Here is a 15,864-nt window from a genome sequence, read left to right as displayed (position 1 = left end):
AAACACCGAGGATTCCGAAAAAATCTAAAACGTATACCAATATAGTACTCTTAGTGCTTTAAAATCATGTCTCCCAAAATCCAAAATCTTATGTAGTCCTTCAAAAAATGTAGATATTTTACCATTTACATACAGTTGCCTAAATTATTCCCCTCATGAGATGGAAGGGATTCTACTCTTTAAATTTATTTCGTGAAGCATTCTCCTCCAAAGTGTGCCTTTTTTAGTTTTGGTCATTAATATTTGCATATATTATGCAGTTGGATTAACAAAGAGTTTAAACAAAGACCATCACCATCATCATCGCTAACATCATCATCATCATCATCATTATCCCCAACCCTCTTTACTCAGCAAAAACAGCTATGTCCACAACGCATTTGTCTATGTGCGGTTGAAGTGGCACCGTCACAGTATTTGTGCATTTTGGAGTTCCATCTTTTGTTCTGGTGGTGCAGAAAAAAACTGGAAAGTTATGTAAAGACAGATGATAATGATGACGATGGTGATGGTGATGGTGGGCATAATGATGAAGTATCTCTTAGCATATCATTATGTAATAATTCTTCCTTAGCAGCCAGAGAGTATTACAAGGACACATACTGATTTCTTTTCGTTGATTTTTCACTCCAGCCTTTCGAGCAACAGCATTTTTCTCTTTTGCGCATTTTTTTCGTTTTCTTATTAACGTGCATTTTTGATTGCAGTTATTTTCAAATTTTCCACACACACACACACCATCACACATCCACCACAATTATGGTGAGAAAATGGTTTTCACGAATGGGGTGTTAGGAGGTGTTCGGGTTGGGCGAAATGTTAAAGAATTGTTTTTTTGTTGATGCCACAGTTTGTGTTTAATCATGTGTGTTATAGAAGTGTGAGTGCGTATATTTGCCAAGCGGAGAAAATGAGAATGAGTAAGAAGACTGAGAGGGTGTGTGTGTGTTAGTGCAAATGGTGTCTCTATGCATAAACATGTGTTGGAGTGGCTGATGACTGGATGTTGGCTGACTGGCTGGCTGGCTGCTTGGCTAAATCGTTCTATCTGGGCCATATTATTTATGCACTTCACAATAAATTGTGTGTGAAAACATAAAGGATGTATTAAGGACATGCAGTTGGTAAAGCAAAAAAAAAAAAGTAGAAAATGGAACGCCTGCTAAGACACATGGCAAAAGTTTAATGTTCTCTTTCAAGTGGAACTTTAAGAGGAGTTCTATGTTTTCTTCGTTTCTTTTCCTTTCTTTGCCAAGGTACTTATGTGAATGATCAATTTGTAATAGGCTTTAAGTGGAAAGTCATTTTTCTGAAATCGAGTAATGCCATGAGAATTACTAGGCAACATTTTCTAACGGCAAAGTCTGTTCTAGAAATGCCTTTTTATTTTTTGAATTATTCTTAATTCGATTAGTAGGAATAGTTTTCATCAGCATTTTAATGTGAAAGTTGCAAATTCTTTTCTTGGATTCATTATGTGGGAAATTTTCGTAAGCAGAATGCTGAAGGATTAGGGATGCCAGATTCGATGTAAGAGGAGATTATAATTTCTAATGAAAGAGCATCTTCTTATTTTCTAACAAAGAGCCAGGTGACAGACATATTATACTATTTATCCCTTAGTGTACTAAAAGGTTATAAAAATTGCACCCATTGTATTGGACAAAGTTACAAATCTGAAATTTGGAATGAAGATCGCTGATGGGGTGTAGGATAGGTGCACTATAGGTTTTCATGAAATTCGACCAAAAAGTGTACTAAAATCTATATATTTGGCACCATTTGGTATTCTGTATTATGTGAAACGTAAAATGTAGACTTATGGTGTAAGAAATAATTGAATTAAATTTATGAAATGTGCAGTCAGTGTAAAAACTGTTATAAATTTGGTACAATTTGGGGTTTTCTACAAGCACTAAAAGGTCCTAAAACTTGAAAGTATTGTATTGGTAGAGGTAGAATTCTAAAATTTCTTTTCATATCCATTTTCTTTTAAATATCCAGATGGATAGATGGCTCTTGAAAAAATATTATTTAATAATATTCTTTAAAAAGCCACGCTTATGGCCTCATTTTAAATATCCAGATGAGTAGATGGCTCTTGAAAAAATATTCTTTAAAACTCCACGCTTATTGCTCTGATTATCCTCCAAATAATATTCTTTAAAACTCCATCTTATGACCCAAATGTTTATTTAAAAAAATGCAGGTTCATACCTCTGAAGTTTTTTTTTAAGAATTCAGGTTCATACCTCTTGTTTATAGCACTGAAAGTCCTTGAAAGAATATTTTTAAAAGATCACACTTATGGCACAGATAATCCTTTAAAGAATTTAGGTTTAAGCTCTGAAGGTCTTTAGAAAATTCTATTTAAATCCACGTATATCGGCTCTGATGATCCTTAAAAAGTACTCTTCAAAAATCCACGTTTATTGGCTCTGATGATCCTTAAAAAATATTCTTTAAAAATTCATGTTTATTGGCTCTGATGATCCTTAAAAATATTCTTCAAAAATCCACGTTCATTGGCTCTGATGATCCCTAAAAAATATTCTTCAAAATCCACGTTTATTGGCTCTGATGATCTTTAAAAAATATTCATTAAAAATCCATGTTTATTGGCTCTGTTGGTCCTTGAAAAAATATTCTTTAAAAATCCATGTTTATTGGCTCTGTTGGTCCTTGAAAAAATATTCTTTAAAAATCCACGTTTATTGGTCTGTAGGTCCTTGAAAAAATATTCTTTAAAAATCCACGTTTATTGGTCTGTAGGTCCTTGAAAAAATATTCTTTAAAAATCCACGTTTATTGGTCTGTAGGTCCTTGAAAAAATATTCTTTAAAAATCCACGTTTATTGGTCTGTAGGTCCTTGAAAAATATTCTTTAAAAATCCACGTTTATTGGTCTGTAGGTCCTTGAAAAAATATTCTTTAAAATCCACGTTTATTGGTCTGTAGGTCCTTGAAAAAATATTCTTTAAAAATCCACGTTTATTGGTCTGTTGGTCCTTGAAAAAATATTCTTTAAAAATCCACGTTTATTGGTCTGTTGGTCCTTGAAAAAATATTCTTTAAAAATCCACGTTTATTGGTCTGTTGGTCCTTGAAAAAATATTCTTTAAAAATCCACGTTTATTGGTCTGTTGGTCCTTGAAAAAATATTCGTTAAAAATCCACGTTTATTGGTCTGTTGGTCCTTGAAAAAATATTCTTTAAAATCCACGTTTATTGGTCTGTTGGTCCTTGAAAAAATATTCTTTAAAAATCCACGTTTATTGGTCTGTTGGTCCTTGAAAAAATATTCTTTAAAAATCCACGTTTATTGGTCTGTTGGTCCTTGAAAAAATATTCGTTAAAAATCCACGTTTATTGGTCTGTTGGTCCTTGAAAAAATATTCTTTAAAAATCCACGTTTATGTTGGTCCTTGAAAAATATTCTTTAAAAATCCACGTTTATTGGTCTGTTGGTCCTTGAAAAAATATTCTTTAAAAATCCACGTTTATGTTGGTCCTTGAAAAAATATTCTTTAAAAATCCACGTTTATTGGTCTGTTGGTCCTTGAAAAAATATTCGTTAAAAATCCACGTTTATTGGTCTGTTGGTCCTTGAAAAATATTCTTTAAAAATCCACGTTTATTGGTCTGTTGGACCTTGAAAAAATATTCTTTAAAAATCCACGTTTATTGGTCTGTTGGTCCTTGAAAAAATATTCTTTACAAATCTTTGGCTCTGATGGTCCTTGAAAAAATATTCTTTAAAAATCCACGTTTATTGGTCTGTTGGTCTTTCAAAAAATATTCCTTAAAAATCCACGTTTAAAAATTTACGTTTATGGGATCTGATGTTGCTTGAAAATATATATTTCTTAAGTTTTCACTTCTATGGGCTCTGATTGTCCTTAAAAAATATATTTTTTAAAAACCCGCGTTTATTGGCTCTGATGGTCCTTAAAAATATTACGTTTAAAGCTCTGATGGTTCTTGTAAAAATATTCTTCTTAAAAATTCACAATTATATCACTGATGATCCTTGAAAACATATTCTCTAAAAACAAGTCTGATAGTCTGATAGTCTGATTTTAGTTCTGATGGTCCTTTAAAAAATATTCTTTAAAAATCCTAAATAACCAACAGAGGGTCCTTGAAGATTTTTTTTTTTTTTTTTTTTTTTGAAAAAATATAATAAAATTTAATTTTTCCTTTCCTTTACATCTGGCAACTCCGGTGCGGAATGCCTAATCCACCAACCGAATGAGTAACCAGCATTTTCTGTGCATTTACTTCGAACGATTCCTACCATTTCTATGTATTGCAAATAGCTAAATGAAATTAATTTGTTTACTTGTGCATACAATAGAACTAGCATTGCATCAGTCAGTCATTCAGTCTGCCAGTCAGTCAGTTAGTTAGTTATTTAGTTATTTCTTCTTTTCATACAGCTGCTGCTACTACTGTTTCAGCACAATAATCATAATAATACTCCACTCTACTGCACTGCAGCACCACATTCTGGGAAATTTAATTTGTAAATGCAAATCTACTTCAATGTCTTAGTTAGTAGATACGCGTCCTTATGATCGTCAGCGTACTCGTCCTCGTCCTCGTCGTTCCCATCAGCACAAGGACAATGCAAACAAGTAGATATATAAATATATCCTTTACCCGGGTATATGCATTGGGAATTAATATTCCTGCTTGTGTTTGACGCTCACACACTTCGAATACTTACTTACGACTGTCATCGTTTCTGATTCAGAAACTGTATTAAATGCTGGTGCTTCGCCGGAAACTTCACATTTGTAAACGCCTGTTGATTGGAGGGTGACACGCCTCAACATTACTTGGGTATCGGAGGAATTGCGTAGCTGTAAATAGAAGCAGAAAAAGAAGAAGAAGAAAAAATATGAGGGGAAAATTGAAAAATAACTTTTAATAACTTTAAGTTTCATAGAAATGCAAATGGAAGGGAGTTTATTAAGCTGCCTTTTGTTTAAGTTTTAGTGAGGAAACAAGGATTCTGAAAAAAATCATAAGTAGAGTTTCTTTTGAATAAAAAGAAGGATCATAAGCTTAACTTCTAGCAGAACAGAAGAACCTTAATTAAATGTACAGAAGCACCTATGTTAAAAGTCGTGAAAAAAATAAGAATAGCGTCAGGATATATTTGAGAGCCGGGGGAGGATCCTTTGTAGCCATTTTATAGATAAAAATCTTCACGTCCATTATAGATAGAATAGCTTTTAGAAGACTTCTGTTAATAGAAGACAATTCGAAGATCTGATATTGGAAGAAGAAATAGGTTATTGGTCTTCTAAACCCCATCGATGTTGATATAAGTCTTCTTTCCAAACTAATTTTTTACATTCCATCTATTTAAATTTTCCTAACACCAAATTATTAGTTCTTACCTTACGTTTATCCAAATTTATTGCATTTTTGTACTTTTTCTACAGCTAATGTTCGAATTTCCATAAAACCCAATTCCACACAACATCAAAGACCCTCATTCCAAAATTCAGGCTTCCAGCTCTATCCCTTCCTCAAATACAAAATATAATACCATTCATTACTCTTCGTACTTTTTGGTAAATTTTAAAAATTCTACCTCCATTAGCCCCATTTCACAAAAAGTGACTCAAATACCAAATTTAATATTTCGAGCTCTATCCTTTCCTCATATTCCAAATTTAGTACTAGTTAGTAATTTTCGAAATTTTAAGTGTATATTTCCTGACCACCTTCAAATTTCAAACCTACGCAATAAAAATGACTCCAATATCAACATATTCCATTTCTAGTTCCATCGATTTACCAAAATTCAAATTTAGTAAAGTTCTTACACTCAGTACACATTTTAAACACTACTTCCTTATATCAACCCTACTTAATATACTTGGGTTTCTGAATTTACCTTCACCCAAATGAAGTGCATTTTCGTACTTTTGATTCACTTATTATTCGAGCTTCCAGAGAAACTTTGGTTCACAAATTCTACACAACATCAAATACCCTTATTTTAAATTTCATATTTCCAGCTCTATCCGTTCCCTAAATACCACATTTAAACAATTTTGCACTTTTTGGTACGTTTTTCAAAATCCACCTTCACGTATCAACACCATTTCACAAAAAAGGAGCTCTTATACCAATTTCCAGATTTCCAGCTCTATCTCTTCCTCATATACCAAATTTAGAACCAGCTTGTACTTTCCGAACTTTCAGTACAAATTTCCAAATGTCGTGCTTTATAGTACATTTTTAGTTCGAATTCCATATTCTATCCAACACCCCGTCAGCGACCTTCATCCCAAATCCATACAAAGGAAAAAAGGAATTAATTAACCCTCAGCCATATGGCTACAGAGGGTACATATCATTTGATAGGGCCAAAACGTGCCTCATCGAACTAAAGGTTGTAGATCCTAGGGCTCTTTGGACCAAATCCGTTTCAGGACATTTCTAGTCGATCTAGCGATGATCGTCCGTTCGTCCGTCCGTCTGGCTAGTGCGCACGATAATTCTCAAAGGAAGTTTCCAATTTGGTCCAAACTTGGTACATCGTAAAATTCTTATCAAACTTAGATCGCGTTCGCGTACCACTATTTCTGGTACTTCCCCTATAAAAGGCCAACATATTCAACAAAAAAGTAATTTACTGCACGGATAGAGAAAGGATAATCCGATTTTGCAAATCCTTATTTTTGCATCAGGTGAGAAAATGGACAAAATCGGTCCACACCTCCCAAACAAAGTGTCAAATTTTTGAATAATTAAAACTCAGATAATATGTGATTAGATGCGACTATCTTCAAATTACAGATGTCCCAATATTTTTTTTAACCCATGGAATATAACCCTCTGAAGATGGAATATATCGCTCTATTCCTTTTGGTACCTTCCCAAGAAATGGTCAAAATTGTCCTTGAAGCTCATAAAACGTGCAATGAATATCTGATTCCATTCAGACTTGGCACAAATCAATATTTCTATTAGCACAAGATATGTTATAAAGATGGTAGAGATCGGACTAATTCTTTTGGTACCTCCCCCACAAAGGGTCAACGTTTGGAATAACAAAACTAAGCATCCGGTAAGCGAAATAATCATCCGGTTCTCTTCATATTTCACACATCCCATTATTTCTTCTAACCATGAGATCTGCTAAGAAGATGGGTGAACTCTTTCTGGTACCTCCCCCACAAAGGGTCAACATTTTGAATATCCATGAAGGTCATAAAACGCGAAATTAACATCAGATTCCATTCAGACTTGGTACATCTCAATATTTCCATCAAGACCTGTTGTAAAGATGGTAGAGATCGGACCATTCCTTCTGGTACCTCCCCCACATGGGTTTCAAGATTTTGAAAAACAAAACGCTCATAGAGAGGGAAATGAGCATCCAACTCTCTTCGAATTTTACACACACACAAACATTTTTGCCAACCCCTTCTAGTATCTCACCCACAAAGGATCACAATTTTCAATATTTTTATCTGTTATAACTTGCGAAACAACTTAGCGATTTTTTACAGTTTGCTATATCCAAATATTTCTCTCAACCAGAAACCTGAGATATGAATGTTCGATTTTCTTGTAATTTTGACCATATCAATATTTTTATATGCATTAGATGAAGCATGAACATGGAATATTTCTGTCAACTATATCACATGTGTCATGTAAAGTGAAGGAAGTTATTAATCTGTTACCAAGTCTTTATATCGTATTTATTTAGTTCCGATACGAAATTGACAATATTCCCCCATTCCCTCGGAACCCACTCCATAGAGGATCAAGAATTTGGATAACCATAACGGAAGTCAAAATATATTTAAATCATCGAACATTGACTGAGGGTACACATCGATCGGCAAAACCGCCTAATAGTTTTTAACTTGTTTAGTACACTTTTAGTAAGAATGACAATAAAGCCTTTAGTATATCTAACCTGCACCCCATTTGCGACCCTAATTCCAAATTTCAGAATTTTAACCCTAACCGTTTAACCAATTAAATTTTTAGTATTTTTTAGTACCATTTAGTGCACTTAAGGAATAAGTGTTATCATCTGTCCGTCTCCTGGCTCTAAGCTACGACCTCACTAATTTTTAGCCAATCTTTAAAGCCGTTCTTGGGTTGTAAATAGTGCAGCTAACACGACTCTCTTTTATATATATATATTTATAATAACATTTTTAAATTTTTTATTTTATACTAATTACTATTATTATTTTTATTAATTATTACAATTTGATACATAACATAATTTTTTCTAAATTTAATATTTTTTTCGTTTGCCTTAAAAAATAAATGTTAACAAAACTTCACAGCGCCCCGCGAACACAGCCAAATTAAATGGCCTCTTTGTGTCATACAACATTAAAAAACACACACACACAAACATACGCTCACACAAATGACAATGTCACGTCAGAATTTCTTTCGCCAAGAAGAAGAACAACTGTCTGAGGCGTAACAAGAAAAGAAAAATTTCCGCCTCATTATAAAGTCTGCGACCATCTATGGCATTCATGTACAATCTTGTTGAAATGTTCCGTTTTGGATTGTTGTCTTGCCTTGTGTGTGTGTTTGGTTTCGGTTCATATAATTGTTGTTGTTGTTATTGTTGTTTGGTGCAACTGCTGCCTGCTAAGGTTTTCTTTTATTGCTTTAAAGCGTACCAAGGATCCTCTGAACTCTTGGAATTGTACGAGAACAATACAACATACCAAATGTAAAGAACAAAACTTAAGAAGACGAGCAACGACGACAAAAGTCACGTTTTTGCAAATATTTTGTTATGCCTTAGCCACAAGGACGTACCACTTTTCTGTTTAGAATTTGCCGTTGGTTTGTTGTTTTGTTTTTTATTTATTATTATTTATGTTTTTGAGTTTTTATTAAAAACAAGTTAAAATAATTTTCATCATATACGTCGACCTTGTGATATAGTACACCATCACCGGTGGCTTCTTATGTTAAAAAGAACGTATTTTGTGAACGAATGTAAGTCAGTGACCTTTTAAAAAAGGATGGCAGGATATATTTCTTCAGCAATACAGGGTACGATGAAAAAACCGCAACCAACTTCAGACTGCTGTCATTTCTAAGCCACTCATCCGACAGCTCATTATATTGTGACAGCTCATTATATTGTTTACAAGCGTACAAAATCATCTTGAGAATTTTCCAGTAAAAAAGTTATTCCTGATGAAATTCAAGCGTGATAGTGTGATTTCTTTATATTTGGCTGGAAAACCACAAGTGATTTTCGTTAGAACACTGCATCATTTAAATGAAAATAAATCTTTTTTGTATAGTACCATCGCCCGTAACCATGATACTGGTAGCGTAGCCCGACGTCAAGGAAGTGGACGGAAGAAAACAGTAACATCAGCAAAAATGGTTCGAAAAGTAAAGAAGCGATTTGATCGAAACTCGCGACGCAGTTGCCGACAAATGGCTCGTGAGCTGAACATATCGCAATATTTCATTCGCCAAATATTGAAAAATTAGCTCGGGGTAAAGAGCAAGGACTTAAACCGTAACGGAAGAAAGATAGACTCAAAAGAGCTAAAGAGTTGCTTCGCTTGGCCGAAAGTGGTGAACTGCTGAATTTGTTTTTTTTTTCCGATGAGAAAAAATTCGTGGTCCAGCAGTTTGTAAACAAACAAAATTTACTTACCAAAGAGGTCAGCTGAAAATGTGCATCTTCGGTTGGCCAACAGAACTGGGCTGCCATAACAGCCGTCGGTCGCTCTCCGCTCGTACTAATCGACCGTGGCATCAGACTAAATGCCGAATATTATCGCGAAAATATTCTGGAGGGTGTACTATTGCGTGTATTGGGCACGCAAAAATTTTGGCCGCAGACCTTGGACATTTCAAAAGGACTCAGCACCATCGCAGTCTGCACGCACCACCCAAGAGTGGTTACAGAATGAGGTTCCTCACTTCATTTCCAGCGCACAATGACCACAAAAATCTCCGGATACCAATCCGTTGGAATATTGTGTCTGGAGTATTTTGGAAAGTAAGGTGGGCACTACAAAATTCTGAAGTGTGTATCACCTCAAGTCCAAAATACCGCAGAGCAACATTGGGGCAGCGTGCAACGGTTTCATTGGCCGTTTAAAGGCCATAATTCGTGCCAAAGGTGACCAATTCGAACAAATCTAATCTTATTCTAAAATTTCAAATTCATTCAAAAAAATTTAAAAAAAATGTAAAAATTGGGGCGTTTGTCTTTGTTGCAGTTTTTATTTTATATCACCAGGTATACCATATGTTAAAAATTAATATACCTACAATAGGAAAATTCGATAAAATATATTTTCTAACACGTCAAAAATACTTAAAATTAGGGTTTATCCTTTTATAGGAGCTATACCAACCATTTACCGGAAAGACTCATTTTCAAAATATTGGGGTCCTTTTTGAATGATCAATGCTATATATAGAGGGCCCAAAAAAAGTTTGCCTTTTGAAGATCCGTAATGATGAACGGATAGAACAGGCCACCTTCCTCCCCCATAATGGTTCAAATTTTTGAAGATCTGTGAAGCTCATAAAAGGAGAAATGAGCATCCGATTCCATTCAATTCAACTACAGGGTTGCCCATATTCGACGGACCCATCTGGCAATGCCATAACTTTTGACAGAGATGTCACATCGCTTAATGACATACCGCGTTTGAAGCGTCAGTCCAAGCAGATTTTTACCATGAACCAATACACGCCGTGAAAAAAAAAATGTGAGAAGTGCGCCTTCTAAGAACACCATTAAGCGTTTATACAAAAAGACTGATAAGGCTCTTTCAAATCCGAAGAGGCCATATAAAAGTCGACCAAGGCGATCGGTCGAGAATATCGCTGCCGTACGAGCCAGTGTTGAGAGTTTCCCAAGAACATCCCAAAAACGCAGTTCTCAGCAGTTGGGCATGGCTCAGTCCACTTTACAACAGATTATTCGCATTGATTTGCAATTGTTCCCGTACAAAATTCAATTGACGCAAAGAATGTTGCCTGCGGAATGGGCCCAAAGGGCCCAAAGGTCCGTCGAATATGGGCAAACCTGTATACGAGATCTAATCTGTTGTTCGAGATGTTTCGGCCCACTCGTTATGGTGCCTCTCCACAATAAGTCATGTTGGTGAATAACAAAACACACATAAACTTCGAAATTGGCTTCCGATTCTCTTCAACTTTTACACATCCCAATATTTTTACTATCGGCAGACTACTTCTAGTACTTCCCCTAACTAACATAATTTCCGAAATAAATCAGGCATTCTTTGCAAACTTGGTATATTAAACTTGGTACAAACAGAGTTCTGATGTGAATTTGAAATTTATCTGCCCACTCCTTCCGGCACCTCCCCGCATATATACCCTACAATACAATTTTCCAAAAATCCCACCTTAACTCAAGGGTTACTCTCTGTAAAAATATCAAGTTTCTTAATTTTACCGATCTTATAAGAGTGTTTAATGTTCTGTTCCAATACTTGCAAGAATATACTAGTTCTGCAATTTTTTTCGATATTTTAAAGGGAGAATCGGTTATCGTAATAAAAACTTTTTCATTCTTCCCGTTCCGGGACAGATTTTAAGAGTACTAGCTCTAAACGTAAACAGTGATACTTTCTAGAAACTACCACTTATATGCTGCCTCACAAAAATAATGTCCTTCGGGAAAATGTTAACATTTAACATGTAAAAAAGCTGTAAGTTCAGCCGGGCCGAACTTTCAATACCCTCCACCATTTGGAACGTATTTGGCAATTCTCAATAACAATTAAATATGTTAAAAATTCTGTTAAAATCTTAAAAATACCGAATGTAGCTATCATATTAAGGTCTATACGACGGACCTACATAGATATCACTTGTCATAAGCCATTACAATATTCAAATGCGAAACTTAAAAAAATCGGTAATAATGTAGATAAAATCATAAAAAGAGTGAATATCGTTATATGGTGGCTATACGAATACGTGGACCTGTACAGAAAATTTTCTGTCTTAGGCTATAGTATCCATTACGAACTTCAAATGCCAAGTTTGAAACAATTCCGGTGAAAAATGTCGCTAAAATCATTAAAATACATTATATCGGGAGGTACCGTTATATGGGGGCTCTACGAAGACGTGGACCTGCACAGAAAATTTTCTGTCTTAGGCTATAGTATCCATTACGAACTTCAAATGCCAAGTTTGAAACAATTCCAGTGAAATAATTTGCTAAAATACCGAATATCGGAAAGTACCGTTATATGGGGGCTATACCAAAACGTGGACCTACATAGCCCATTTGCAATACCAAAAGTCCTGCAGACATAACATACATTTGAGTAAAATTTTATCATTTCCTTCATTTTGTTCGGAAGCTAGAGTGATTTCCACAGACGGACAGACGGACGGACATCGCTAAATCGACATAGAATTGAAATTATGCTGAGCAAGAATATTTATACTTTGTGGGGTCTAAAATGTGTATTTCGAGGTGTTACAAACGGTATGACAGACTTAATATACCCTCCATACTATGGTGAAGGGTATAAAAAAGAGCATAATTTAGTGCCAAATACACCATTATGGTACCTTTTTAGTACGAACTCCGAATAAAAACTCACTTTTTGATGTCTTGTAGTAATGGATTTTAACGTTTTAGACCAAAATTCCAAATTTTTGAATTTTATATCCTTTATGTGGCTTATCCACAAACCAAGGTATCTTCCAAATATCGAGATTCTACCTTTATATAAAGACGTTTCCCTTACAGGTTATCTTATAATATTTATCAAAGTAAATATGGAATAAATTTTCAAGATCTGTCCTCCTAAAAAAAATTTAGCCTTCCCGAGTTATATTTAAATATTTCCATGTAAGCCCATAACAAAAAGTGTGTATCGATGGTATCGATGTAGTGTACCACAAAAACACCAAAGCACACCACACATACACAACTGCAACAGGCCACGATGAAATGAAAACTTCAAGTGGTTGTTAAACCAAACTTACTACTACTGTTGTTGTTGCTGTTGTTGTTGTCGGGTTGTCGTTGTGTGTGTTTTTTGTTTGTCTGTTTGTTCTCGTTGAGCTTTTGTTAATCCTCTAGTATTTGTGGTTAAAATAATTTTTGTTAAGTTCCGTATTTTGGTTTGGTTTGTTCAGTTAGGCTGGCATTAAACTAAAATTTCTGGTTTAAACATTTTCCAGTTAAATCAGAGCATTTTTGTGGTTTTTATCCATGTTTTTGCGTTTGTCCGGAAAATGATTATTATTATTAAAGTATTTTTTGTTGTTGCTGATGCTGCTGTTGTTGTTGTACGGTTTTCTATGTTCTAATGCATTGAAAAATATTTTAATTACAGATTGATAGGTTTTAATCTTTTCATTCATTTGATGTGACCATATGTGTGTGTGTGTCAAAGTGTGTATGTGTAAATGTGTGCATTTGTGTGTGTGTGCGTTTATGCATTAGACAGCATTACTGTATGTGGTTTTGGTTATTAAAAACAAATGTTGCGGTTTTACAGATTTTAATTGAAAGATAAACCTTTAATATGAATAAACCCAAATCCGTTCATTTCGATACTAAACTATTTAAAGCTTCGTCAACCAATAAACTCGTATTGTCTTTAATGGTATTGAAATGATAAATTTAATTACAATAAATTTATTTGTTGTTGACTGTTGGGATATAAGTAGGTTACTTACAATGTTAATTATTATTCTTTTCTCAAGGTTAATCATACCTAATTAAATATTGCTGTAATTTATTTGGACTGTCAGTTTTGAGGTAATGGATCTCTAGAGAGTAATTTATCAAAAGTATGTCATATGTTCCGAAAGGGGGGGAGATCGACAAATAAAATAAATGAAAATGCGAATTTTATTTTCAAGGACGAAAATTTTAACTATGAGAACATTTGTTGCTTCAATGAATTTGTTTAATTTGAAAGAAAAAAAAAAAAAAACTAGTTTAAAAGTTTTTCTGCTACAATAGATTAAATGCCAGAAGAATGCCTCGATTTTGTGAAGTGTGCACACAGGCAGTAAGTAAACGACAAAAGTCATATAAATTCGATTACATGATACCCTATCAAATACATATGTTGGAGCAGTACTTAATTTAAACAAGATATGAAAATAAATTGTCAGTGGAAGTTATTGGTAACATATTAAACCTCGTAATTAAAATCTGAAATCAAATGGGATATATAAATGGGAACAATATCTACAACTGAACCGATTTAAACCAAATTTTAACTGAACTTTGGTAAAGTTATATTGAACCTTGTCTTGTAACGAACATCAGCAGAAATGTTCAGCTTTGAAGGTCTTAAATTACAAATCGTCTGAAATATATAGCACATGGGAGTTTTTTCTATATCTGTATCCATTTCAATTTAATTTCACAAAAGAACTTTTGGTCTGTACAAAACCCAACCCTCACTGATACTAGGTGAATATTATTGTTTCTGGGAGAAACCGGATGAAATATACGAGTGGTGTATATATACAAATCTAAAATGATGTTTGAGTTGTGTTTGTTGGATTTAATTTTTAAACCCTACACCACATAGTGGTAATGGTATTATGTCTTTGTGCATTTTTTTGTAATATGGAGAAGGAAGAGAGATAGACCCATAGTAACTTTTGAGGATATTAATAGAATCACTTTCTGTGTCGATTTATGTATATCAGTCAGTCGGTCCGTCCGTCCGTCCATGTATTCTTGTGAAAAACTATCAGGTCGCAGTTATTATCCGATTGAGATGAAATTTTCCAAACAACATTTGTTTGGTCCAAGGAGGAGAAAAATTGGTGATAATCGTTTCAGATTTAGATATAGCTCCCATATATCTTAAACCGTTTTCGGGTTATTTGTGCACCAAATGGCTAATATAAGTCCAAATGACCTGTATTTTGGTACATCCAACCGAATTCAGTCTCGAAGCAAGCAAATCGATTCAGATATAGTTATAGATCCCATATATATGTTTCATCCGGTTTGGGGTTTAAGTCTCTCACGTGCGTAATATGCACTCCAGAATAATTATATTTGGTGCTGGACATCAGATACTGCTCGAAAATACGTCTGTCAAATTTTATCTATATCGGTTCAGTTTTTTATCTTTATTCGATATCAGGTTTATTGTGCACCGACTGGCTTATATCAGCCGAAATGGACATAATTTTGGAAATTACGACTGAATTCATCCTGTAAACCAGCACTTAAAATTTTGCGTAATATGCATTTCACAACAATGATCTTTGGTACCAGATATCATATTTTATATCAAATTTTATCAAGATCGGTTCACATTTGGAAATAGCTCCCATATATATCCTCAATCGATTTCTTGTTAATGGTGCACCAAATAACCAATATCAGTCCAGAAAATTGTTGTTCATTTGAACCGCTAAATATATTCCCATGGTAGTTCCAAATGTCGGACTTCTTTCCTGTCCTTCACTTTCTACTCATGCAATATTCCGTGTCGATTGGTTTTCAATTTGTGAGCTTTAGAGCGGCTGTAAAATCAGGAAAATTTTACAGTCGCTCAACAGGTCATCTCCAAAAATAATGAAAACATCTCCAAAAACAACAGGCTTTAATTCTGACCCCAATGCAAAATTTTGTGAGGGTCAGACAACACTTGCGACCGGTAATTAATACACTGAACACGTTGTGTTGCGGTGTATAAAAAGATTTTAGAAAATGAACAATTCATATTGTAAGTCATATAGAATAAATCGCACGCGATGAAAAATATGACAAAAATGTAACAAAAAATATTCACTTTTTTATTGCATATTGCAGAATAACTGAAATCTGTTTTTACATATATT

At 34.2% G+C, this 15,864-nt stretch overlaps 1 protein-coding gene across 1 annotated transcript in view; it reads right to left on the bottom strand.

The window, feature by feature from the left end:
* LOC101899257 (uncharacterized) overlaps positions 1-15,864 on the bottom strand; it is a 348,103-nt gene that overhangs the window by 46,666 nt on the left and 285,573 nt on the right. The window contains exon 5 of the mRNA XM_059123944.1: positions 4,730-4,865. Coding sequence (XP_058979927.1) covers positions 4,730-4,865 — 136 coding nt within the window. The remainder of the gene's footprint in view (positions 1-4,729; positions 4,866-15,864) is intronic.

This window comes from Musca domestica, unplaced genomic scaffold, assembly GCF_030504385.1.
Source record: "Musca domestica strain aabys unplaced genomic scaffold, Musca_domestica.polishedcontigs.V.1.1 26, whole genome shotgun sequence".
Taxonomy (NCBI): Eukaryota; Metazoa; Arthropoda; class Insecta; order Diptera; family Muscidae; genus Musca; species Musca domestica.
Note: the sequence above shows the minus strand (reverse complement) of the source record. Positions and strands in the feature narration are given on the sequence as shown.